The 25,181-nt window shown below is 62.2% G+C and overlaps 1 protein-coding gene across 1 annotated transcript; it reads right to left on the bottom strand.

Moving 5' to 3' along the window:
* Window positions 1-3,886: 3,886 nt before the first annotated feature.
* Window positions 3,887-25,180, bottom strand: LOC118671352 (translation initiation factor IF-2). Its single transcript, XM_036339436.1, has 5 exons — window positions 25,102-25,180; window positions 18,312-18,435; window positions 14,280-14,288; window positions 13,989-14,125; window positions 3,887-5,027 (listed from the first exon to the last, which is right to left on the bottom strand). The coding sequence occupies exons 1-5, from the start codon at window positions 25,178-25,180 to the stop codon at window positions 4,261-4,263; spliced, it is 1,116 nt and encodes a 371-aa protein (XP_036195329.1). The 3' UTR covers window positions 3,887-4,260.
* Window position 25,181: the final 1 nt, after the last annotated feature.

Raw genomic sequence — 25,181 nt, 5'->3', positions numbered from 1 at the left:
TGGTCCTTCGTGCACGCGCTGCTTTCTGGACGGATTAGCTGCTGATTTTTGTTGGTTTAAATGTTTTTAATTGATTTCAGAGAGGAAGGGAGAGGGAGGGAGATAGAAGCATCCATGATGAGAGAGTCATGGATCCACCGCCTCCTGCACACCCCGCACTGGGGATGGAGCCTGCAACCTAGGCCTGTGCCCTGACCGGGAATCCAACCGCGCCCCCCTGGTTCATAGGTGGACGCTCAACCACTGAGCCATGTGGCGGGGCAGTCCTATTTGGTGACGTGCGTGTTCACACTTGCCCATGTTCCTAATTAGCAGTTTGTCTGCTCTTATGCATTCCATGTGCGTGATAACCAACGTGGTGTCCCTCGGTCTGGGTTTGCCAGATGTCTCCCCCCGAGACTTGTTCTTCATTCTGTCCTAACAAATCACTGCAAACTTAGCAGCTTCGCCAACACCCATCCATCGTCATGCTGGCAGACCTTGGTCCCTTCGGGCAGCGTTTTCTTGCCAGTTGTAAACTGTGGTCCCTTCAGGGCTTCTAGGGGCTGCGGTGTTCCCTGGCTCATGGCCCCCTTCTTGCAACTTCAAAGCCAGCAGCAGGGATGGAGGATGGGGCTGGGGGGGGAGGGGCGCAAAGAGGGGGACCCAGCCAGGGAAACTTTTCCAGTTTTCAGGATTCATGTGCTTAGACTGAGCCCATCGGGATAATCCCCATCAAGGTCTGTGCCGTAATCACATCTGCAAAGTCCCTTTTGCCGTGTAAGGTAACATGCTCACAGGTTCCAGGAGTTGAGGGGACACCCCTTTGGGGCGGTGGCATTATTCTGCCAACCACACTCGTGCTGAGATTCAAATTATGTTCCTTTAGCAGAAACACCACGGAGGTGTGTGTGACCCATGTGTCCACGAATGCTGGCACATGCTTCTCGGCCTCAGCTCGTCCCGCAACCCACGCTGTGCTCCTGGTCACTCGGCGAGACGGGCTTCCCCGCCGGAAAGTTACATCTTTGTGACGAATGACTGGTTCGCGGGAGGTACTTTGAAATGAAACAGCCTAGGCCTGCACGGCCGGGTGCTCAGTGCTTGAGCATTGACCTATGAACCAGGAGGTCACGGTTCGATTCCCGGTCAGGGCACAGGCCCGGGTTGCAGACTTGGTCCCCAGTGTGGGGCGTGCAGGAGGCAGCAGATCAATGATTCTCTCTCATCATGGATGTTTCCCCCTCTCTCTTTCTCCCTCCCTCTCTGACATCAATAAAAAGGTATTTAAAAATAAACAAAGACAGCAAGTTTTCATTAGGTCTGGAGGCCACAACCGTGGCACCGTCGGGGAGAGAACGGACTGGACCCAACGATCACTCTTACGCCACTCGGACCCAATCCCCAGCGGCCTGTGTGTGAGCGCGGGGGGCCTGGTGTGGCCTCTGCAGACCTGGTCCCCCCCACCCCACCCGGGGCATCCCCTCTCCCTGCGCTGAGTGGGAGCCAGCAGCCAGGCCCTGCCCAGCAGCCACATGGGAAGAGTGTCCCCAGACCCATCCGAGAGGACCCTGGACAAGCTGCAGGGACGGTGTGACCTTCTGAGGTCCCTGAGCTCAGACAAGAGCTGCCGGGGACCATCGTGGCCACGGGAGGGAACGGCCCTGAGCCTCATTATCCTCCCGCGACGAGGAGGGGGCTGAGCACTCATGCAGATGAAAACCAGCTCTCACCTACTTCGTCTCCTTTTCTACAAATCCCAGCAGGAGGGAGAGCTGCACGGCCACAGAGCCGCCCATGCAGACACGGGGCCACGAGCACAGGCCCGGCTCCTTCCCGCGGCCTCAGCGCAGGCTCCCGGGGCCTCGGAGGGCGTGGGTCCCCACGGTGGGACCCGGACATTCCCAGGTGGGACGGGGCGCAGGTGCAGTGCGGCCATTGCTGAGCACCGCCCCTTCTGGCTTCATCCTCCTGATGCACCAAGCAGACCAGGCACGGGCCCTGGACCCCCCGCACCCGACCCCCAGCCATCAGGCCACACGGCTCCTGGCCTCCTCAGCCAGGACACTAGGCCCGGGGCAGCCAGGCAGTCCCAGGGCTGCCTCTGTCCAGCTCAGCCTGGCGGTTTGGGGTGAAGCTGGGCTGAGACCCTGGCCCGCACAGCCCGCCCCGCTCCGCCCCCCGCCCCAACGGCCGACCGGGAGACCTTCCAGGACACAGAGGTGGCACTTGTCTCCCCTAAGAGCTGTGCCCCAAACGGGGCTGGACCCGACACCACGATCACCATGGGCCCTGCCCAGGCTCCCCTGAGAGCTGTGACCCGCAGGGGACAGGGCGACCCTGGAGGTCAGAGGGTCCCACCTCCGGAAGCCGTGCCCCTCCCTCACTGTCAGAGCACCAGAGCCCCTGCAAGCGGCCCCAGCAGACCCCGAGGGAGCCTGTCACTGACTCCTGTTTGCCAGGTTTGAGGCCAGGGCTATGCAGGGGGTGGAGGGGGGCAGACACAGCTGGGAGTCCCGGGGCACAGCTGGGCGGGATCCAGGCTCCCCATCCAGCAGCTGCAGCCCTTGGGCCCCTGCGCCCTGGCCGCCCCGCCCCGTGGGGGGCAGCAGCCAACCTGGGAGAGGAATGCAGGAATGCGGCAGGGCAGGGCGGCGGGGCGGGCATGCCTGGGCCCCGCCCGCAGGCCGAGAGAGTCCCCAGCTGTGCAGAGGCCAGAGGCCCGGCAGAGGGAGCCCAGCAATTAGGGCCCGACAGCCACGTGGGGATGGAGCCGGGAGCACAGGTGGGAGTGGGGGGCGGGGAGACGGCTCTCCCTGGGGCCTGTGTCCTGGGAGGGGCTGGGGCTGGACCTGGAGGAGGGCAGCCCCCATGGACACAAGGGCCTGCCCAGCAGGAAGGCTGCAAGGGGCCAGGGGCAGGGGTGGCAGCCCCAGCCTCCATCTCCTGATCCGAGGAGGAGCCTGTGAGAGACACCCCCCCCCCAACCCGAGGACCGCACAGGCGTCTGCATCTGAGCTCGGTTGCCTCACCCCGTCACAGCCCCAGAAGGAAACCAGTGAGGCCCACCGAGGGCCTGGTGCACAGCAGGGGCTGGCCCCCGGGACCCCCTTCCCAACCAGCACCGCCCACCTCTCCCCGCAGGCCAGGCGCTGGGCCCTGGGGTGGAGGAGCAGTCACAGTCCCTGCGGAGAGGCGGGCGGAGGGGAAGAGGCCGTGTGGGGAGCAGCAGGTGTGCGGGCGTGGGCTGGTGTTATTGTTGCTGTGGTTTGGGGGCTGAGACACAGGCGAAGTTTTCAGGCAGTGCGGGAGGGGGCGTGGAATGCCGGGCCACAGGAATGCTGAGCCCCAGGCCCGGCCCCCATCGGGGCTACCCACACTTGGACTCCCAGCCCAGGCTCCCCCAGCTGTTGCCACCCTCCTGGGGTAGAGGGAGGGGCCCCCCACTGCCTGCACCTGACCCGGCTGTCGGCAGGGGCCGCCTCGGAGAGGACAGGCTGAGGCCCCAGGGTCAGCCGTGCTGGAGAGCAGGGTCACCAGGCAAGGCGGCCAGGCCATCCCAACTCCCGGCTCAGGGCTCCGTCCAGACTGCCACACAGCCCCGTGGTCCTGCCCATGCCCGATGCCGCCAGCTGGGGGACGGGGCCAGGAGAAGAAGACCCCTCCGCCTCCCTCCATGCCGGCAGGAGTGGGGCGGCCACTGGCCTGGTACAGCGGGCAGAGGGTTCAGGGTGCACGGCAGCCCGGCGGCATGGCTCAGGGGCTGAGCGCCCACCTATGAGCCAGGAGGTCACGGTTCAATTCCCGGTCAGGGCACAGGCCTGGTTGCGGGCTCCATCCCCAGGGTGGGGCGTACAAGAGGCAGCCGATCCATGATGCTCTCATCATTGGTGTTTCTCTCCCTCCCTCTCCTTCCTCTCTGAAATCAATAAAAATATATTTTAAAAACAAACAAAAAAAGTGCACAGCCGCTGCTCCACACCCTCCTCAGGCCTCAGTCTCGGCCCAAGCCCCAAACACAGGCTTTCGTGGCTCTCCCTCCCGCTGCAGCCCCGGCCTCAGAGCCCCGCCTTGAAGAAGCCAGGCCTTTCCCGGCCTCAGCCCAACAGAGCCTCCCCCCATCGCACGCGTCTCCCACAGAACCTGGGGGCACAGAGGAAGGCACCCTGGTCCCAGGCTCCCAGAACGCTCCTTGGGAGGGTGGGGGACAGCGCCTGGCAGAGGTGGGGACCAGGTGACCTTGAGCTGAACTCCCGTGCCACTAAGTTTTCTAAACACGCTCTAGACCACGGCAGAACAGCGAGCTGGCCGGATGCACGCAAACGTTTTCGTTATTTCAGGAGGCGCGGCTAAGGCCCCACCTGCTCCTCCTGCAGAGATGGCGAGAAAGGCCCCCACCTGTCCCCAGGTGTGCTGGGAGGGCTCCGCTGGAACCTCAGGGAAGAATTCAAAACAAAAGCAGAGGGAACGCACAAAGAAACACTTATTGCAGCAGCCCCTCCTCGGGCCACACCCTCCCCAGGTGCCGCTCAGCCACCTTCTCCCCGCGGCCCATGGGCCGCTCCTCACCTGTGCAGGTGCCAGGGGGGCTGTGGCCAGGGGGCCCCTCTGCCGGGAAGTTGAAATTACCCCTAGACTAGCCTTCCCCGTGTCAGAGGCAGAGGCAAGCCTGGTCCCTGCCTGGAGGGGGCAGAGTGGGGGCCTGGACACTGGGCCCATACCTGGAGGGGGCAGAGTGGGGGCCTGGACACTGGGGCCCGTACCTGGAGGGGACAGAGCGGGGGCCTGGACACTGGGGCCGTGCCTGGAGGGGACAGAGCGGGGGCCTGGACACTGGGGCCGTGCCTGGAGGGGACAGAGCGGGGGCCTGGACACTGGGGCCGTGCCTGGAGGGGACAGAGCGGGGACCCTGGAATGTCCTCCGAGAGGCCTGGACCCTGGAGCAGGAGGCGCAGCCCTGCAGAGGCGGGCGGAGAGGCGGCTCGGGAACAAAGGCCAGGTGAAGACATCAATCAGCCAGCAGATCACATTTCCTGCTCTGAAAGGTCCTGTAAAACCAGGAGAAAATGGGCCTGTCAGGGGGATGGATGGGCAGTGATAGTGGCCGCCCGCGGGGGGGGGGGGGGGGGGGGTGGCTCCCCGCCCCCTCGGGGTCCTAGCTGCGAACCGCCCCCCCCCCCCCCCCGCCGCCACCCCCCGCCGCCAGGGGCTGGGCTGGGCGCTCACAACCTGTACAGTCCTGAGTGAGCAGAAGCCAGGCAGGGGTCCAGGAGGCTGCCCTGGGGACTGGCTCTCGCGCCCCAACACGCCTGCGCCTCCAGACCCCCGCGCCCCCACACCCCCGCGCCCTGCAGGATGAAGCCCAGCTGCCGAGCCCTCGTCAGGCTGTAAAACGGACGGAGACCAGAGATGGTGTCAGCAGGCAGCTCGAGTACCTTTTAAAATTGTAATCTCCTTTTATTTCCCTTCTCCCTCCACATGTAACCTCCTGCTCACCCCTCTCCCTTCCTGCAGCGAGGGCTGGCGGTGACCTTGGGCTTGGACCTCAGTGTCTGGCGGCCGAAACCCTCAAGGAGGCCCTCCTGGCCGCAGGGAGCTGGTGCAGGGGTGAGTCAGCCGCGGGCCGAGGTGCGGGGGGGCAGCAAGGCCCACACCCGCCACAGTGACCCCACCGCCTGCAGATCCTGCAGCCCTGGGCTGGGACAGGGTGACCTGGACACCCCTCTTGGCTGCGGCCCGAGGAGAAGGGCAGGGCCCTGTGGCCGCTCCTCAGGAAGACGGGGGGCACCGGCTGCCTGGCCATCTCCCCGCCTCTGGAAACCCTCTCCTGGCTCCTGGGGACTCCCAGCCTTGGGCCTTCCATCTGGCCCCCCCTCCGGCCCCTGGGCCATGACAGCAGAGCCCCCGCCGCCTGAGGGAACCCAGCTCCCACCCTTTGGGGGCCAGGCCTCTGTTCTCCAGGAGGAGCCCCGAGAAACGGAGGAGGAGCTGGTCCTGAGGCCCTGAGCGCCTCTCGGGACAGGATGGGGAGGAGACACCGGAGAACCGCACGTGTCCGTGTGGGCCCGACTGGCACAGGTGCGAGCAGCCCGGGCCCCTCAGAGCCAGGTGCCCACAGAGCCATGGGAGGGACAGGTGCCTGGAACCGGGGGCCTGGGCATTGAGGAGACTGAGAAGGCCAGCAGGCCGGGCGCTACTCAGGGCCCCAGGATCCAGGCTGCCACACAGGTGGTCCCAGGGACACAATCAACAGGGCCTGGGCCTCCGGGCAGTCTCTCCCTCCAGCAGACGGACCAGCGTGGAGGACAGGCTGGGAGGGCAGGTGAGAAGGGGTGCAGAGATGGGAGATACCCACAGGCAGAGAGAGACACGAGGGAGAGACCGAGAGAGGAAGGCCAGGCAGAGCAGAAGGCAAGGGCAGAAGCCGGACGCTGTGCGCAGAGCAGGGCTGGAGGGCTGGGTCCCGGAGGGACAGCTCCCGGTGCCTGTCGCCTGCACCCCAGCCAGTCCCCGCCACCCTCCCAGGTGCAGAGGCTGTGCTGCCCAGGCCCCTGGCCAGGTGCTCACCGCCCTGCAGGTGACAGAGAGCGGCTGCGAGCAGGGCTCCAGGGACACCAGGCCCCAGGCTCCTCCCCAGGGGCCGCAGGAGGCAAGAGACCGCCCTGGACCAGCGCCTGAGGCGCAATGCCCCGCAGCCAATTCTGGGGACAAAGGCAGCTGCACTTCCTTCCTGCATCCCTCAGGCCTAGCGGGGCTGAGGGGCTGAGAAAGGGGAGGTGGTCCTGAATTCAGGCCTCCCGCCAGGCCCTGCCCGGCCGCTGGCTGCCCGCACCGCTGGCCCTGGGGAGCCGCCCTTGGGCCTGACCCTGACCGACTGGCTGGCCTGGTGATGGGTGTCCGTGCCTCCTGCTCCGTGGAACAAAGCCTCTTTCAGCCACGGGCGAGAGGCCACTTGCTGGCAGGGCAGGCCAGCCGGTGAGCCGACAGCGGGCAGGCAGGTGACCGATACGCTGCTGTCCCGGGGAGGCGGTCCCTCCTTGCCCAGATCCCCGGGACCGTGGGCACCTAGGGGTGCAGGGCAGGAAAGGAGGGCGGGGCTCAGCCTCATCCACAGGGTTTGGAGGCAGGAGGGACCCCTGAGGGTGGGGAGGGGTGGGAGCCCAAGGGTCTGGTGTGGGTGGCAGGTGAGGCAGGGCTGGGCCAGCCTGGGCAGGGCAGGGCGGGGCAGGCTGGGTGCTCTCACAGCACCACGGGGCTCTCTTTGCAATCGGGCAGTCCGTCACCCCCTTGCTCCCCCCAGCTGAGGCCTCTGGACCCCGCAGTGCCCAGCTGCCCTCGGCCTGCTGCCCTCAGCCCCCAGCTGCCCTTCCAAACCCCCTCCCCCAAGCTGTCTCCTTCTCCCAAGATTCCAGGCCTTGCTGGGCCCAAGCACTTGCACCCACTCCCCTGCCCTGGGATTGCCCCCCCCCCATTGCCAAAGCCCCACGACCTCACCCTAAAGTGGGGAAGCGATGGGTTTGCAAGCAGCCCCCCACCACCTGTTCGGTCACACTTCCGGGTCAGGCAGAGGGAGTTGGGGTACCCTGTCTCTCACGTGCACACACATGGTCCCCCAACCCTCCCCTCAGGGCCACCCGCACTGCTCAGCCTGAGCCTCTCCCACCCATCTGTCCACCACCGGCTGGGTTTCGATTCTCCCGCCGGCGACCTGGCCACCTGCCCAGCGACGCCCTGTCTGACTGCCCCCGATGCCCAGCCTTCCTCCTCCTCCTCTTCTCCACCTCAAATCCTCGACATTCACTGCCTCCCGGGAGGCCGGGGCGGACTGGTTATGTAGGGCAGCCAGGTTCCCTGGGCGCCCGCGGAGGAGGAAAAGCAGGTTACAGCCCCGGGGCCTCGGCTGCCGGTCTACGCACCAGCAGGAAGCGCAGGCACCAGCAGGCGCGTGTGTGCAAACCCAAAGCGGCCCAGGCTGAACGGCCCAGCCTGGCACCCCCACTTAGTCCCCAGGCTGAACGCCCGGCCTGCACACCCACTTACTCCCCAATGTTGCTGGTGGTATTTTTTTTTAAACATGTTTTTATTGATTTCAGAGAGGAAGGGAAAGAGATTGAAACATCAATGATGAGAGAGAATCATGGATCAGCTGCCTCCTGCCTGCCCCCCACTGGGGGATGGAGCCCACAACCCGGGCCTGTGCCCTGACTGGGAATCGAACCGTGACCTCCTGGTTCATAGTTCGATGCTCAACCACTGAGCCACGCTGGCCGGGAGGTGGTGGTATTTTCAATACAACTTAATTTTCCCACTTCTCCAGAAGATTAACTGTTTAACTCTAACAAGACAAAGAGAAAACTCAGGAAGCCAGCAAGGTTGGGTGCCCACCTGGGGACTGGCAGGGGCAAGGCCGCCCACTGGGCGTGCAGAGCAGGGAGCCGTCTGGGAATAGAAGTGCAGGGCACAGGGGACCTGGGACCTGGGACAACCGGGCCAAGGGATTGCAGACCTGGGGGCTTTGGGGGCAGCCACATGGGGAGGGGTCCCCCTCCCGGGCCCCCCTTCAGCCCGGGCTCCCCAGTGGGCCCGGACAGGACCGAGGCCCCCTCTTCCCAAACACACCTCTCTCTCCCACAAAATAATTTAATGCAACTAAATGGCTTGAAGTTGATGTAAAAATTACAGGCATGTGGGGGGGGAGGGGGCATGGAAGAAATCCTTTTGAAAATATAATTGAGTTAATGGAGCCATAACTGTGTCTCATTTTGGGGGTAATTGGCCTGCTTTTTGTCACTCTGTCCATTTACATACTCCTGTTTTCTTTTCGCTATTGATTTTTTCTTTATAAAGTGGGCCACTTTACTGCAATTTTAAAAGCCCCAGTGATGAATAAAAACCTCATCTTCCCACTCATTAAGACTCAGGAATTAGCCTTCGAGGGCCCCACTCATCAATTTGCGTAACAATCCCGGGCTGTTCGGTTTTTAGGTTGCGGCCGGAAAGGGGGGCTGCCTGCTCATGGCTAGGGGCTCAGGGCCAGCCAGAGGGGCTGGAGCAGGTTCCGGGAGGCGGGTCCTGGGCGAGAGGTGTCTTCGGAAAGGTCCACCTCCGGGGAAGGAGGACTGACGGCCACTCAGGGGTCCACAGACGCACCTGCCCGGATCCACCCGGGGCCCCTGGACCTGAGACGCCCTCCAGGTCCAGTCCTCCCGCCCTGCCCTGGGCCCCTCTACCAGCACCCGCCTCCTTGTGACCATAACGCAGGGCCCCACCCACCTGCCTCTGGCTGCAGACCTAGGTCACATTTCCTTTATAAAACATCCTATCTAATAAAAGAGAAACATGGTAATTGGCGTACGACCGCTACCCTTCCCATTGGCTAATCAGGGTGATATGCAAATTAACTGCCAGCCAAGATGGCGGCCGGCAGCCAGGCAGCTTAAACTGAACATGAGGCTTGCTTGCTTCAGTGACGGAAGACTGCAACGTTCCCCACCTGCCTTGCCGACCTCTGAGCCTGCAGTTTGAAACATAGTTACAAATATAGAAGCTAAACAAAACCCCAGAAACCAGCTTTCAGCAAACTGGGATCTCAGAGCTGGAGTTGATACAGAGTTTCGATTATAGAACCTAAACAAACCAGATACCTTCTTTCAGCAGCAGAGACCTCAGAGCTGGAGCCAGGCTAAAGCTGGCCCAGAATTTAAAAAAAAAAGAAAAAAAGGAGCAGTTGGGAGCTTCAGTCACCCGTCAGCCTGAAAACAGCCCTCAGCCCCTCACCCAGACTGGCCAGGCACCCCAGTGGGGACCCCCACCCTGAAGGGTGTGTGACCAGCTGCAAACAGCCATCATCCCCTCATCCAGGCTGGCCAGGCACCCCAGTGGGGACCCCCACCCTGATCCAGGACACCTTTCAGGGCAAACCAGCCAGCCCCACCCATGCACCAGGCCTCTATTCTATATAGTAAAAGGGTAATATGCCTCGCAGCACTGGGGTCAGCAGAGCCGAGACGCCTCCCAGCACCGGGATCAGCGTGACAGGGGGCAGCGTCCAAACCCCCTGATCGCCCTGCGGCTCTGTGTGTGACAGGGGGCGGGGCCACAACCTCCCTATCGGCCCTGCTCTGTTCCTGACAGGGGAAGGCGCCCCAACCCCCTGATCGGCCCTGCTCTGTGCCTGATAGGGAGGAGCTCCCCAACCCCGATTGCCCTGTGGCTCTGTGTGTGACAGGGTGCAGCGCCCCAACTCCCTCACCCCACGGGCCCTGCTCTGTGTGTGACAGGGTAGAGCCATAACCTCCCCATCGGCCCTGCCCTGAGTGTGAGTGGCGGCGCCCCAACCCCCTGATCGGCCCTGCTCTGTGGGTGATAGAGGGCGGCGCCCCAACCCCCTGATTGGCCCTGCTCTGTGTGTGACAGGGGGTGGTGCCCCAACTCCCCTATTGACCCTGCTCTGTGTGTGACGGGGGGCAGCACCCCAACCCCCTGATTGGCCCTGCTCTGTGCGTGACAGGGGGCAGCACCCCAACCCCCTGATTGGCCCTGCTCTGTGCGTGACGGGGGTGGCGCCGCAACCTCCCCATCGACCCTGCCTTGAGTGTGACAGGGGGCAGTGCCCCAACCCCCCCAATCGGCCCTACCCTGAGAGTGACTGAGGGTGGCATCGCAACCTCCCAATCCACCCTGCTCTGTGCATGACAGGGGGCGGCGCCCCAACTCCCCAATCGGCCCTGCTCTGAGCCCGACCAGGGGCTGCACCTAGGGATTAGGCCTGCCCTCTGCCACCCAGGAGAAGGCCTAAGCCAGCAGGTCGTTATCTTCCGATGGGTCCCAGACTGCGAGAGGGCACACGCCGGGCTGAGGGACTCCTCGCTCCCCCCCCCTCTAGTATTTCTGTGCACCGGGCCTCTAGTATACATATATTCTAAAACATTTTTTTATTGATTTCAGAGAGGAAGGGAGGAGGAGAGATAGAAACGTTAGTGATGATGGGCCCTAGCTGGTTTGGCTCAGTGGATAGAGCGTCGGCCTGCGGACCAAAGGGTCCCGGGTTCGATTCCGGTCAAGGGCATGGGCAGGAAACTAAGATGGCAGCATAGGGAAACACCGGAATTGCTGCCTCCTACAACAACTTCAAAACACAATAAAAAGACAAAACGGACATCATCCAGAACTTGCAGGAAGGCTGGCGGAGTGGAAATTCTACAACCAGAAGGAAAGAGAAAAGCACACTGAGACTCAGAGGAGCTGCGGAAGTAAAGTACAAAGGTACGGAGGCTCAAGCACGCGGAAAGGGGCTGGCACCTGAGGACGTGGCTGTCTTTTTGAATCGGGAGGGAGTCACAAGCTCCCGACTGCTCTGAACTCCAGTTCGGGAAGTCTCTGGGGACCCAGGACTCATACAGGGAGAAACTGGACTGTCTGGCAGCGGGCAGAACTCGGAACTTGAGGGCGGCTTTCCCTCAGAGGTGCTTGCAGCAATTAAATTATCAGGACACTGAGACTCTCGAGGCCCCTTAGGGCAGGGCTGAGAATCCGCCATAGTTCCTTGCTCTGCCCTTTGATTCTCTGAGACCCCGCCCCACCCAGGCTGAGGCAGAGGCTTTTGCATATGAATGCCCTGGCCCTTTGCAACCTGAAAATTACCTAATAAACTGCAGCTGGGCCACAGACCCAGAACTTCCAAGAGAAGGCCCAAGGCCCCACAGCAGTTTGCATTGCTTCACAGCTGGGCCTCATCAGGGCACCTCCAAACTCCAAAAAAGGAAGGGGAATCTGCAGTTCTCTTCATAGCTCCTGCTGGGTAACCTCCAAGAGCCAGTGTACCCAGTGGTCAGAGGGGGACCATCCGGATTACAACTCCTCAGATCCATAAGGGACACACCCAGGGGGCAGACTCAGTGAGCACCAAAGCCCCACTGAAGCAAGTCTTGCCCCAGAAGGGTGTCTTCAGCACAGAAGTTCTCCCACTGCAGACACAGCCGATTCTCACTGCCAATTGGCCTGGAGGTCAACTCCTCCCAGTGATCCTACAACAATCAAGGCATAACTACAACAAGACTGTGCACAAAGCCCACAAGGGGGTGCACCAAGAGTGTCCACCTCAGGTAACGGGGGAGGCTGAGCCACTGGGCCCTACAGGACACCTAGCACACAAAACCACTCTACCAACACAGGGAAGCATAAAAAATGCGGAGACAAAGAAACAGGTCACAAATGACAGAAATGGAGGAAAGCAAACAACTGGATATAGAGTTCAAAACCACGTTTATAAGGTTTTTCAAGAATTTTATGGAAACCGCCGACAAATTTAGTGAGACCCTCAAGAAATCTAGTGAGACCCTTGAGGATATGAAAAAGGACCAACTAGAAATTAAGCATACACTGACTGAAATAAAGAATAATATACAGAGATCCAACAGCAGACAAGAGGATCCCAAGAATCAAGTCAAAGATTTGAAATACAAAGAAACAAAAAATACCCAACCGAAAAAGAAAAAAGATTCCAAAAATATGAAGATAGTGTAAGGAACCTCTGGGACAGCTTCAAGCGTACCAACATCAGAATTATAGGGGTACCAGAAGGAGAGAGAGGGCAAGATATTGAAAACCTATTTGAAGAAATAATGACAGAAAACTTCCCCTACCTGGTGAAAGAAATGGACTTACAGGTCCAGGAAGCGCAGAGAACCCCAAACAAAAGGAATCCAAAGAGGACCACACCAAGACACATCATAATTAAAATGCCAAGAGCAAAAGACAAAGAGAAAATCCTAAAAGCAGCAAGAGAAAGACAGTCAGTTACCTACAAGGGAATACCCATACGACTGTCAGCTGATTTCTCAACAGAAACCATGCAGGCCAGAAGAGAGTGGCAAGAAATATTCAAAGTGATGAATAGCAAGAACCTGCAACCAAGATTACTTTATCTAGCAAAGCTATCATTCAGAATAGAAGGTCAGATAAAGAGCTTCACGGATAAGAAAAAGCTAAAGGAGTTCATCACCACCAAACCAGCATTATATGAAATGCTGAAAGGTATTCTTTAAGAAGAGGAAGAAGAAAAAGGAACTCTTACCATTTGCCACAGCATGGATGGAACTGGAGAGCGGATAAATACCACAGGATCTCACTCATTTGTGGAATATAATGAACAACATAAACTGATGAACAAGGACTGATCCAGAGACGGAGAGGCATTGATTGGACTGTCGGGCCTTGGAGGGAAGGTAGGGGAGGGTGGGGGTAAGGGGGAAAGATCAACCAAAGGACTTATATGCAAGCATATAGGCCTAACCAATGGACACGGACAACGGGGGCGTGAGGGCGTGACCGGGGGGGGGGGTAGAGGGTAACGTGGGGATAAGGACACATATGTAATATCTTAATCAATAAAAAATATATTAAAAAAAAAAAAAGAGCATGTACCACGGTTGCAGGCTCCTCCCCAGCCCGGGCCCTGGTTGGGGCTCATGCAGGAGGCAACCATCGATGTGTTTCTCTCACATCAGTGTTTCTCTATGTTTTCTCCTCTCTCCTCCACTCTCTCCAAAAAGATCAATGGAAAAATATCGAGTGAGGATTAACAACAACAAAAAGAAACATCAGTGATGAGAATCATCGATCAGCCGCCTCCTGCACGCCCCCTACTGGGGATCAAACCCGCAACCTGGGACTGTGCCCTGACGAGGAATTGAACCTTGACCTCCTGGTTCAGAGGTCGACACTCAACCACTGAGCCACGCCGGCCGGGCTAGAAAACATTTCTTTAATTCTAAAATCCATGCACACACACAGTAAAAGAATCCAACACACAGACGGACAGAGTGACAGTAGTGCCCCTCCCCTGCCCCCGCCTCTACAGGCAACAGCTGCAAATGGCTCCCTGCCACCTGCCCCTGGTTGGGTGGTCTCCCTCCCTCCCTGGGGGACGCCCTCCGTGTCTGCCACTTCTCATGTCTCCCTCCCCCCCGGCATGTCTGTGCCGTGTGCCTGGGCTGCCCAAGACCCACCCGATCTCCAGTGCTGATCCCGGGACTGTCCTGGCCGACGGGGGCGGTTGGCCGGTTTCCACGCCTCTAGCCAGGGTCCGGCCGTGGGACAGTGAGGCTCGTCCGGCTTCTCGCTCTCGGCGCCCTCACAAGCGTGTCTGGAAGAGAAAGTTCCTACAAGAGGAGCTGCCAGGTGGAAAGGTCCCTACATGTCGGATGGTGATTGCTACTGCCAACCCGCCCGGCTAAAGGTGCCAACCCCGCCGCCCCCCACCCCCCACCCCGCCCAGCAGCATCCGCTTCCCTGCGCACCTGGCCAGGCTGGAGGCCGCCGCTCATTCTGGCCTCTGTCACCTGGTAAGTGCCAGTGTCACGGGGGATTTTGTTCCATCGGCTTTCAGACCGAGAGCCCTGGCCGGCCGGCTCTGCCGGTTAGAGTGTCGCCCTGAGGGGACGACTGTGGGTTCAGGCCCCGTCAGGGCACGTCCAAGAAGCACCCAGTGAGGCAGGAGCGCCTGGAACCCCAAATCCATGTCTGTCTCTGAAATCAAGAAACATAAGGTGATAAAAGATGTTTCAAAGCTATGATTCAGCTGCAATAAAGCACCATTCTGAGCACGCAGTCCGATGAGTTTCGGCATCGCCCCGGCAACTGAGACACGGAACTCCCGGCACCGGGAGGCTCCCTCGGGCCCTCTCCTCCGCCTCCCGCCCGACCGCAGCCCCAGCAGCCAGACCTGCTGTCCTTCCCTGCAGACGAGTTTGCCTTTTCTAGCAGCTTCCAGAAACCGAGTCACACAGGGTTCCGGGCTTCCTCGCTCAGCACAGGACCTGGAGACTCACCAGGGGGCTGTTTCCTCGTGACGGCCGGAGGTGTCTGCCGTCGGGGCGCCCCCATTACTGGGCCCCGGACTGGGACATGCGGGCCGCCCCAGTCTGGGGCTGTTAATGAACGAAGCTGCAATGCGCCTTCAGTGTAAGGCTGTGTGAGCTGTGCCCAGGGTGGCCCAGCTGGGTCCGGCATGTGTCTCTGCCGCTAACGCTGCCACACTGCTCAGCGGCTAACACCCCCCCGCGGGGGGTGCGCCAGGACCACCGGGCACCGCCGGCCCGCTCACCCAGTGGCACCGGAAGCTGTGCAGCCGTCACTCTGTGGTTGTAACTTGCATTTCCCTCATCAGTCCGCCGGCTTTTGACATTTGTTAATAATGATGTTTTTATCGTGAAAAAAATGTCTGTTTATGGTTTTGAGGTTTTGTCACAGTTTCCTTCTATATTGACCGTGATGGCTCTGGTCCCAGAAAACGCCCTCGGTGGGCACCACTTACTTCTTAGGTGTTTCTAAAGCGACGGAGCCACACGGGGCTCACCCGCCCCCCGCCCCATGGGAAAGAGGTGTAGAGACCAACTTCTCTGCCCGCCTGGGACACCAGCGCCCCCCTCCGGTCCTGGCCTGCCGCCTGGGCACCTCTGCCTGTCTCTGACCACAGGGCTCACGCCAGGCCCAGGAGCCTGGAAGTTACAAGGTAACCTGAGGGCACCCAAGGTGAGCCCGTGGGCAGGTAAGTGGCTGGGGCCCAGAGAGAGGGAGCTGGAGGGAGGCCCCCACGGTGTCAGCCCTGACCAGTGAGCCCCAAATCCACTCCCGCTTCTCCCCATACTCGCTGTTTCCCAACACCCTGTGGCCATGGTCACCTCCAGCCGATCTCATGGGCAAGGGATGTGAGTGGCAGCGGAAGGGGTGGGACAACGGGAGCCCCTGGAGGGGGGGCGCCCGAGCCGCCAGGCTGGACCCCGGTGAGATGGAGCCACCAGGCAGCTGGCTGAGGCGCTGGGCCCCGAGCTGGGGTGGGGGTGGGGGGTAGGCCCAGAAGCCCTGCAGTGACTCCAGCTGAAAGGGCACGCAGACCGCACCTTCCATGCGAAGAAGAGGCCTCCCGCCCGGCCAGCGTGGCTCAGTGGTTGAGCGTGGACCTGTGAACCAGGAGGTCAGGGTTCAATTCAGGGCACAGGCCCAGGTTGCTGGCTCGATCCCCAGTGTGGGGCGTGCAGGAGGCAGCTGATCCATGATTCTCTCTCATCATTGATGCTTCTCTCTCTTTTTTTCCCCTTTTTTTAAAATATATTTTTATTGATTTCAGAGAGAAATTAATAAAAACATATCTATCTATATAATAATAAAAGCATAATATGCTAAACAGACCGGACGTCCTTCCGGACGAAGCCGGGCTGCAAGGGCCAAGTCCCTTGCCCGAATTTCGTGGATCGGCCTCTAGTATTTTCTAAAAAAGGGTGGTGGGTGGGAAGAGATCAACCAAAGAACTTCTATGCACAAATGGACGCAGATGACAGGTGGGGGGGCCGGGGGCTGGGCGGGCCGTGTCAGTGGACACTCATACTCCAACGACAAAGATTAAAAAGCAAGAGGCCTCCATGGCGATGCGGGGAAGGCGGCAGAGGGAGGGGTGAGGGGCAGGATGGGAGGAGGGCTGGCAGAGGAGGTTGGGGGCCCGGCTTGCAGATGAGGAAACTGAGGCCGGAGGGGTCCCCTGGCCTCACTCACGCAGGACGCCCAGGCAGCGGGGAGCCAGCACCCGGCCCCAGGGGATGCGGGCGGCCCCACACCCTGCGGGGCGCATCCCCGCCCGCACCCCTGCGACCCAGGGCGGTGGGGCCGCCGTCCTCGCGTTCCTTCCTCTGCCATCTCATTGCGCTTCCATTTCCCAGGCCGGTGCTTGTTTTTACCAAAACAGACACTTTTCGGGGGAGGGGGGCACGGGAGCCTTCGGGGTCCCCGGATCCTGGGAAGGACTTCCTTGGCAGGTGGCAGCTCTCCCACCCGGGCGTGGACCCGCCCCCCCGGAGCTTCCCTTAGCAGGTGGGAGCCCCGGGGAGCCCCCCGCCTTCCTCACCGGCGTCCAACGTCCTCTCGTGCTGTCCGCAGCCGGCGCACCTCCTCTCTCCTGCGCGACGCCCCGAAACCCGCTGCGCAGCAGGGAGCCCGCGCCGGGCGACGGGTCCAGGCGGAGCAGGTCGGGCCCCGGCGGAGGGGAGTCCCCCGCGCGCCCGCCCCGCCGCGCCCTCTGCTGGGGGCCCGCGTCCCACCGGGAAGACCCCGTCACGTGGTCAAACGTAGCCTGCTCTGATTGGCCGGCCTGCACTCCGCACCCGCCCTGATTGGAGCCCGCGCTGTGATTGACAGCCGGGCCGCGAGGGGGCTGGGGAGGCTGCCTTTCCTTCCAGCCGGTGGCCTCGCCGGCCGCCCTCCCTCTGCCCCGCGCGACGGGGTTCTGGGTGGTGGATGGGGGGGAGGGCGCCCCGTGCTACGGGCTGTGAGCAGGCTGCTGCCCCCACCCCGAGGGCTGCCCCAGGGGCTTGGAGCCAGGGCTGTGGCCTGAAGTGTGACCCCAGCTCCTCTGCAAAGCCCCTCAGGCTGCTACCCCGGGAGGCACCACCCCTGCACCCCGTTTTCCCGTCCCCCACGAGCCCCAGCCTCTCCATGACGGTCATGACCATCCCAGCGCCTTCCCAGGGCTGCTGCTGGCTGTTCCTAGGGAGGGGGCGGGTCTTGGGTGCCATTGTGCACCCCGTTGTGCTCGGGCCTTGTCCACGACCCCCTTCTTGACCTGGGCCTGGACCCAGGGCCCCCTCTCAGCCCCCGCCCTTTGCAGGATGGACCCCGAGCCCCATTTCCGGATGGAGCAGGGAGGGAGCGTGGACCCTCAGTGCGGGGATGACCTGCATCTGGTCCCCTCTGCCCTGAGAGGGTGGGGTGGGGTGTAGGGGGTGGGGGTAGGGGTGGGCAGGACCAGACCCTCCCACCCAGCAGCCAGGCGACTGACCTTGGCTGTTTCCTCCCATCAGGGGTCACAGGTCAGGCTCCCCTCCAGGAGCGTGCAGCCTGGGGGTGCTGTGGGCTAGGGCAGGATGGGGTGCTTAGTGGACTCCTCTGCTGGGTAGGGACAGGGAGGTGCAGAGACCGTGTTGGGGGAAAGGGATGGCCCTCCAGCCTGGCTCTCCCTCTCGGGGCCCCAACGCCCCCCCCCCCACCTGCCCGGGAAAGGCTCCCAGCAGCTGTTTCTGGAAACAGCTGGAGGCTGAGGTCAGCGGGAGGCCAGCAGGGAGCCTGAGTGGGGGTGAGGCTGGGAGGCCCCCCTGCAAAAGGGGCCCCAGCCCCTTGCCTTTCAGGCCTGGCCGAGGAGGTGGGGTGGCCGGCCAGCCGGGAGCCGCAGGGGCACGCGGAGTGCAGCGCTGCGGCGAGCCGCCAGCAGCCTCAAACAATGTGGTTTCAATCTAATTGTCCCAAAATATTGTTACAACACAAACCACGTGCCATCCACTCACCTGCAACTAATCAGCGGCAAAGCTACCGAATAAATCGGTTCCACACCCGTGGGGCCGACGGGCCGGGAGGCCGGAGCTCGAACCCGGGTGCCCAGGCCGAGGCCGCCACCGCCAGACCTGTTTCCTGTTGGGGGTGAGAACCGTCAGGGCAAGTGGGGGACACGGTGGGGACGCCTCCTCTCTGTGTGGCCCCATCCCACTCAGGGGGGCAGAGCTGGGAGGCACCAGCCCCTTGTGAGAGTGCACCCAGGCCCCAGAGGGCCAGCCAGGGCACTGGGGCCAGAGCCGGGTCAGCAGCGGTCAGCCCAGGCCGGGGGGCCCTGAGGGTCCCCATCCTCCCTCCGCCCTGACCATCCACCCCGTGGCCCTGGGCCTTCGCTCCTTCAGGAAGCATTTGCCCGCAGGAATAATGACAACACAACGGCCTTCGAAGCCACCCAGGCCCTTGGTAAATGAGCTGAGTGATTCCGCCCACCCTCAAGGGCACCAAGGGTGTCCCCATGTAGTTCACAGGGCCTCCAGACCTGCCAGGGCCCATCGCTAAGGGGCTGGGACATCCAACCCCTGGCTCAGCCCGAGGTCCCCGCCGGCACCGTGCACACTGTGGCGGTCAGACGGACGCAGCCCTCGGAGGAAGCCGCAGCTCGGGGGGGGGGGGGGGGGGGGGGGGACAAAGCCGACGCCAAGTGTGAGTTCTGGGCGTCGGCAGCTCTGACCTTCCGGAGCCTGGAAGGCCCCGGTGGCCCTTGAGTGAGGCCTTGAGGGCAATGGTGTGTCCACGGCAGGAAAGATGGGTGACCTTTTTCCAAACCAGGTCACGCTCACAGCTTCATACCTTTTTGGGGGGGTGAGGCACCATTCAACCCACTACATAGAGACACCTCACCTGTAACCACCCTTTTTTAAAAAAAGATTTTTTTTTTTAAATCAGTTTTGAGAGAGAGAGGAAGGAAGAGGGAGAGAAACATCGATGTGAGAGTGAATCATCGATGGGCTGCCTCCAGGGGCTGAGCCTGAAACCTGGGCGTGTGCCCTGACGAGGAATGGAGCCAGCGGCCTTGCAGTGCAGGGCACGACACCCCGACACCCACACAGCTGACCGCACCGGCCGGGGACGCCTGTGGCCCCGTGAGTGCTTATAGGGGGTTAGGCACCACGCTAACAGGGCTCCCCCACACTCGCTCACAGCCCTTCTGGGACGCGAGGGTCACGTCCTGCCTTAGAGAGAAGGACAGCGAGGCTCAGAGACCTCAGGCAGCCGCCCCGAGGGGGTCAGCTTGGAAAAGGTGGGGAAGGTTCCAGCCAGGCTGTGCTCTGCCTCCAGGACCCAGCGTCGGGCTCTGTGACAGAACCACGCCTGCCGAGGGACACAGGGGCTCCCACTGACCGACAGGCATCAGGAGGGCCCTGCGGGAGCCGCGGTCGATTCAGCGGCCCCCGAGAGCTGGTGGTGACCCAGCCGCTCACACACACTGCAGGGCCGAGGCCAAGGTCACCCGACAGGTTCCCCGTGGGGGGAATGAGAGAAGCCATCAGGCCGAGAGCGGAGAGCACGGCACAGCCCGGAACTCGGCAGGGGACACGGCCACCCCACGGCCACCCACGGCCACCCACGGCCACCTGGCAGCGACCCCCCAGAGGACCCCAAACCACAGCTGTGCCCAGGGCCTCCCCTCCGCCCCCTCCGTCTTCGAATAAGAAGATGGACGGAGTCGCTTTTTGTCTCCGGTTGGGCTGGGCCTGCTGAGCCGGGGAGCCGCCAAGGAGGTGGGGCGGGGACACCCTCAGGGGGCCTGCACGGTGAGGGGCCACCCCAGGGGGCCCCTACGCACGGCCCCTTCCATTTTTCAAGCCATTTATTAGAGTAAAATACACATAACAGAAAACCAGCTGTGTAGCCACGTGTAAGTGTAAAATGCAGTGGCTTCAGGACTTTCATTGTTGTGCAACCCCCACCACCACCACCACCACCATTTCCAACATTTCTGTGCCCGGAACAGAAACTGTCCCCGTTGGGCAATCACTCCACGCCCGCCCCCACCCCCACCCCTCCTCCCCCACCACCCGGGCTCTGACCTCTCGGCTACTTTCTGGCTCCGCGATCTGCCTTCTGCGTGTTTCATGAAACGGAGGAATCACACGCTCTCTCTGGTCGGATTCTTTCACTGAGCACAGTAGCCGCCAGTTCATCCATGTCCTTCCAGACGTGGTGGCAGGATTCCCTGCCCTTTTTTTTTTGGTCCATCCTCACCCCAGGGCCCTGACTCCACGGCCTGCGGCCTGCTGCTCGGGGCGCCCGTGGGAGAGCCCCTCCCAGGCGGCCCCTCCCGCTCCGCGTGTCCAAGGAGGGGCTGCCGGTTCCTCGGTGCTGGGCTTGGCAGGAGCCACGGGGGGCCCAACAGGCTTTGCAAAATTTCTTTCTTTTACGCTGATTTCTTTCTCTCTCTTTTTTAAAAATGTATTTTATTGATTTTTTACAGAGAGGAAGGGAGAGGGATAGGGAGTTAGAAACATCGATCAGCTGCCTCCTGCACACTCCCCACTGGGGATGTGCCCGCAACCCAGGTACATGCCCTTGACCGGAATCGAACCTGGGACCCTTCAGTCCGCAGGCCAACGCTCTATCCACTGAGCCACACCGGCCAGGGCATGCGCTGATTTCTCTCAGCGTAAACGCTACACTGAGCCCCGCGCAGTGGCTCAGGGGTTGAGCACCAACCTATGAACCAGGAGGTCACGGTTCAATTCCCGGTCGGGGCACATGCCCGGGCTGCGGGCTCCATCCTCAGTGTGGGGCGGGCAGGAGGCAGCCGATCGATGATTCTCTCTCATCATGGATGTTTCTATCTCTCTTCCCCTTCCTCTCTGAAATCAATACAAATATTTTTTTAAAACGAAAGAAAAGCTAAATGGACACGTGGCACCTGCGATGTCGCAGACGTTAACACTTGGACAGGATGGGGGGAAGCAGCCGGGGCTGACGGGATGGGCTCTGGGGCCGGTCAGGCCCCGAAAGCTCAGGTTTGGGAAGTGCCCCACCCCCATCTGCTTTCCCACCGCACAGGGGCCGGAGGGCCTGGGCCACTGGACATGCATGAGGCGGAGGAAGGTGCTGAGTGGGTGAGCACTGCCCCTGCCTCCAGCACAGCCAGGGTGCTCCCGGCCCGGTCCCTTCCCACCCGTCAGGAGCCTGCAGGCCAGGGGTGATCCACGATGGCCGGGGCCCATTCGCCCTGCCTCTTGCCCCATGAGGTGAGGAAGCTGACCCACAGGAAACCCCACCCCAGGGCCCAGGGCCCAGGGCGGGTCAGGTGTGCGGGGCCCACACAGGCCTCAGGCCAGGGCATCGGAGCCAGCCTGTCTCTGTCCCAGGTTGGCGGCAGCTGGCTCACCCAGGCCTGGAGCCTGGATCCTGGGTCCTCCACAGCGCTGGGCAGGGAGCACCTGCTTTGAGGGCGGGGCTGAGGCCTTGGGGTTCCCACAGACGCTGCCTCATGAGCTGGGGCCTCACGCCAGTCACTTCGGCCTCCCCAGGGCACCCGGTGGGTGCAAGCAGTGAAACCTTTCCTGGTGATGCCCTCAGGCGGAGCTTCCCCACCCTCTGCCGGGCCGACCCTGGGAAGCAGGGTCAGCTGCCCGGCTCAGACCACGGGGGCGGGGCCTGTCCTGTGACCTGAGGGAAGGACTAGGTCAGCTGTGGGCAAACTACGGCCCGCGGGCCGGATCCGGCCCGTTCGGCCGTTCTATCCGGCCCGTTCGGCCGTTCCATCCGGCCCGCGGAGCCGAAAGAGCGGAGGGTTCTCTTCTCTCCCCTCCGCTCCTTCACCAGCAGCAGTGTTAACGTGTATTAGTTCACACAAACACTCCATCCATGCTTTTGTTCCGGCCCTCCGGTCCAGTTTAAGAAACCATTGTGGCCCTCGAGTCAAAAAGTTTGCCCACCCCTGGACTAGGTCCTGTCGACAGAGACAGGCTTCCCCATCAGCAGACCTGGTGCGAGTCCTGCTGTGTGGCCTTGGGCGAGTTACTCAACCTCTCTGTGCCTCCGTCTCACTGTGGGGGCCCAATGTGCTAACGCGGGACAGGTGCCGCCAGAGCCAGGGCTTTCTCTTCCTCCTCCTCTCCCTCCTGCCCCACGTCCCCGCAGCCGGGGGACAAAGCATTCGGCAGGCCCTGCGGGGTGCCCGCCGAGCCAAGGAGCGCTCTGGGCGGACAGAGGATGGCCAAGGTGCCGGGCGTGCAGAGGCCGTGTCCAGTGCTGGCCACCATCTGGGAGCTTAACCCCAGGACGCGGGCCTGCCCTCCTCCCACAGCCCCATCACCTGCCACCCCCCCAATCAGACCCAGCCCCAGCTTCATTCTGGTCACATTTGACCTCTGGAGATGCAGAGCGGCTGGATTGGGGGGGGCTGCATCCCGGGGCCCCCGACATGTCCCTGCCCTCGTTGGGGGAGGGGTCTTTCTCGTGTCCCTTGTGAGCTTGGTCACTGCAGGAGGCCAGGGAGCCCGCTCTCCCCTCCCCAGGCCTGGTCTGTCCCCCTTGGGCGGGCTCTGCCCAGCGCTGAGCCTCCACCAGCCCAACGGGGGCCCCAGACCCCAAGACCTCGTTCACGCTGACGGTGCAGGGGTCCTCCTGCCCCAGACCCCCTCCCAGCTGGCAGGAGCAGTAATGAGTGCAAGGCCGGGGAAATTATTAATTTCCATCCAAGCTGACTTCTGGGAAAGTTTGCCAATTAACTCAGCAAGCGGAGGCACCAGAAGGGAGAGGGAGGCGGAGGCTGGGACCATTTTTGCTGGGAGGGGGCAGGGAGACCCCACGGTGCTCAGGAGCCTGGAGGGGAGGACAGAGGAATGAGGATGCCCCCCCCCAACTCACCCCTGGCAGCGGGCGAGAGGCAGGAGGGGCAATGCTGCATCAGCCCTGTCCTGGCACCACAGCGTCTTCTAAGTGTGTGTGTGTGTAAGTGTGTGTAAGTGTGTGATTGTGTGAGTGTATGTACGTGTATATGTGAGTGTGTACGTGTGAGTGCATGTATGTGAGTGTGCATGAGTGTATGTGTGAGTGTGTGTAATTGTGTGTATGTGTGTGAGCGTATGTGTGGTGAGTGTGTGTAATTGTGTGTGTGGGGGGGGTGGTGACAGGCTGGCGCCCCGGTTCTGAGAGCCGAGGGTGGGCTTCTGAGCGGAGTGTGTGGCTCAGGCGCTGGGTGTCGGGAGCTGGTGGTGGAGGCCCAGGGCCACCCCGGGGAGGATGGTCAGGTGTCTGCCTCAGGGCCCCCAGCCCTGGCCCTTCGCCCCGTTTCTTTCGCCGTCTTGTGCAAAGCCAGGCCCCACCCCTTCCAGGCTGGGTTCCAGGCCGCCCCAGGCCTCCGTGACCCTGGGTTCAGCTCTACCCGCATCTGCCAGCGCCCGGCCCTTCGGCCTTGGTCCTGGTTAGGTCACAGCCTCTGTTCAGGACAAGTGACCCTCCCATGCAGGCAGGCAGGAGAGCGGAGAGCCGGCAGGGCTCCTGGCACGGGGGTCCCAGAGGCAGCAGGCAGGCTGCGCATGGGCCTGAGGAACCGCCCCGCTGACCTGGGAGGGGGCTGGGAGAGCCCCCGTGCCCGAGGTCCCCGCGCCCCGGGGGACAGACGGCTGGCTCAGGCCCCAGGCCACTCTGCCGCACCAGGGCCGGAGGGCCAGACGGGAGCGACTTTTCACCCTTTTAAGCCGGGATAGCCCTCTCCTGCCAGCGGCGGCCACGGCCTGCTCCCTGCGTCCCCGGCTGTCCTGGTCCGGTTTCAGGTTGGCCACCCCGCTCCCTCCCTGCGAGGGCTGCCCGGCTGCCCCCCACCCAGCCCCACAAGCACTCAGCAACATAAATTAAAATAAATTGCATTTTCAAATCGCAAATAGGGGCCATTTTATCGTTTTTATTGCATAACAACCATTAATGAAGTACAGTCCCAGCCGCCTTAATTGCCCGGGGACTAAAGTTCAATTCCTGTCATCCGTGCAGGCCGGCCGGGTGTCCGTCACTTCCACGCACCTGGCACAGCTTAAATGCAAATAACTCAGGGGCACGACAGGAGCTGCGGGAGGGGAGGGTCCCGGGCTGCCCGGAGCCCGGCCTCCAGAGAGATGGATGGGCCAGGTCCTTCTCCTGCCCGCCCCCCCCCCCCCTGCTCCTGACCGCTGAGGGGGCTCAGAGAGGGCTGGGGCCCACACCAGCCCAGGCTGCTTTCCCCAGGGCACTGGGACCACTGGAAAAGGGCCAGGGGCCAGAGTCCTCTCATCTCCGGGGTCTGCAGGAGGCCTGGTCCCGGCTGCCGGGCAACCACAGCTCCCCACCTCCTCTCTGGCCCACAGGTGAGCCCACAGCTGCTGTCCCTGGAGCCCACGTTCAGCCCTGTGGGTGGGGCAGACGGGACAAAGGACCCAACCAAGACCGTGCAGAGGCCGCGGGGGTTCCGGCTGCCCGGGAGGGACCCAAAACTGAAAAACTAGCAGACACCACTTGGGCCCAACGCCCTCCCAGCCCCCAGGGCCAGCTCCAGCCCCATTAATCTTTAACGGCCTCTGGGCTAGCGCTGACCCCAAAAGCAAACAGGGATCGAATTCCTGGGGAAGGGACACTGCGGTGACGGCACCAGGTGGGCTGGGGGTGCAGGGAAGGCCCCGGCCCCCGAGGACGCGGGAGCTAACTACTGACCTCCCCCGGGTTCCGATGCTGCGCCCCCTCCCAGAAGTGACTGGGGCAAGACCCCAGGCGGAGGTGGACTTGCGGGGAACGCCCCCCCCCCCCACGCACCTCTCCGCAGCAGCCTGGGGGCAGAGGCGCCCCTGGAGGAGCAGGGGAGGGCGCTGCCTGCAGGAACCCGCTGCGCCATT

This window comes from Myotis myotis, unplaced genomic scaffold (genome assembly GCF_014108235.1).
Source record: "Myotis myotis isolate mMyoMyo1 unplaced genomic scaffold, mMyoMyo1.p scaffold_m19_p_17, whole genome shotgun sequence".
Taxonomy (NCBI): Eukaryota; Metazoa; Chordata; class Mammalia; order Chiroptera; family Vespertilionidae; genus Myotis; species Myotis myotis.
The sequence above is the reverse complement of the archived record's forward strand: the minus strand, read 5'-3'. Positions and strand labels throughout refer to the sequence as shown.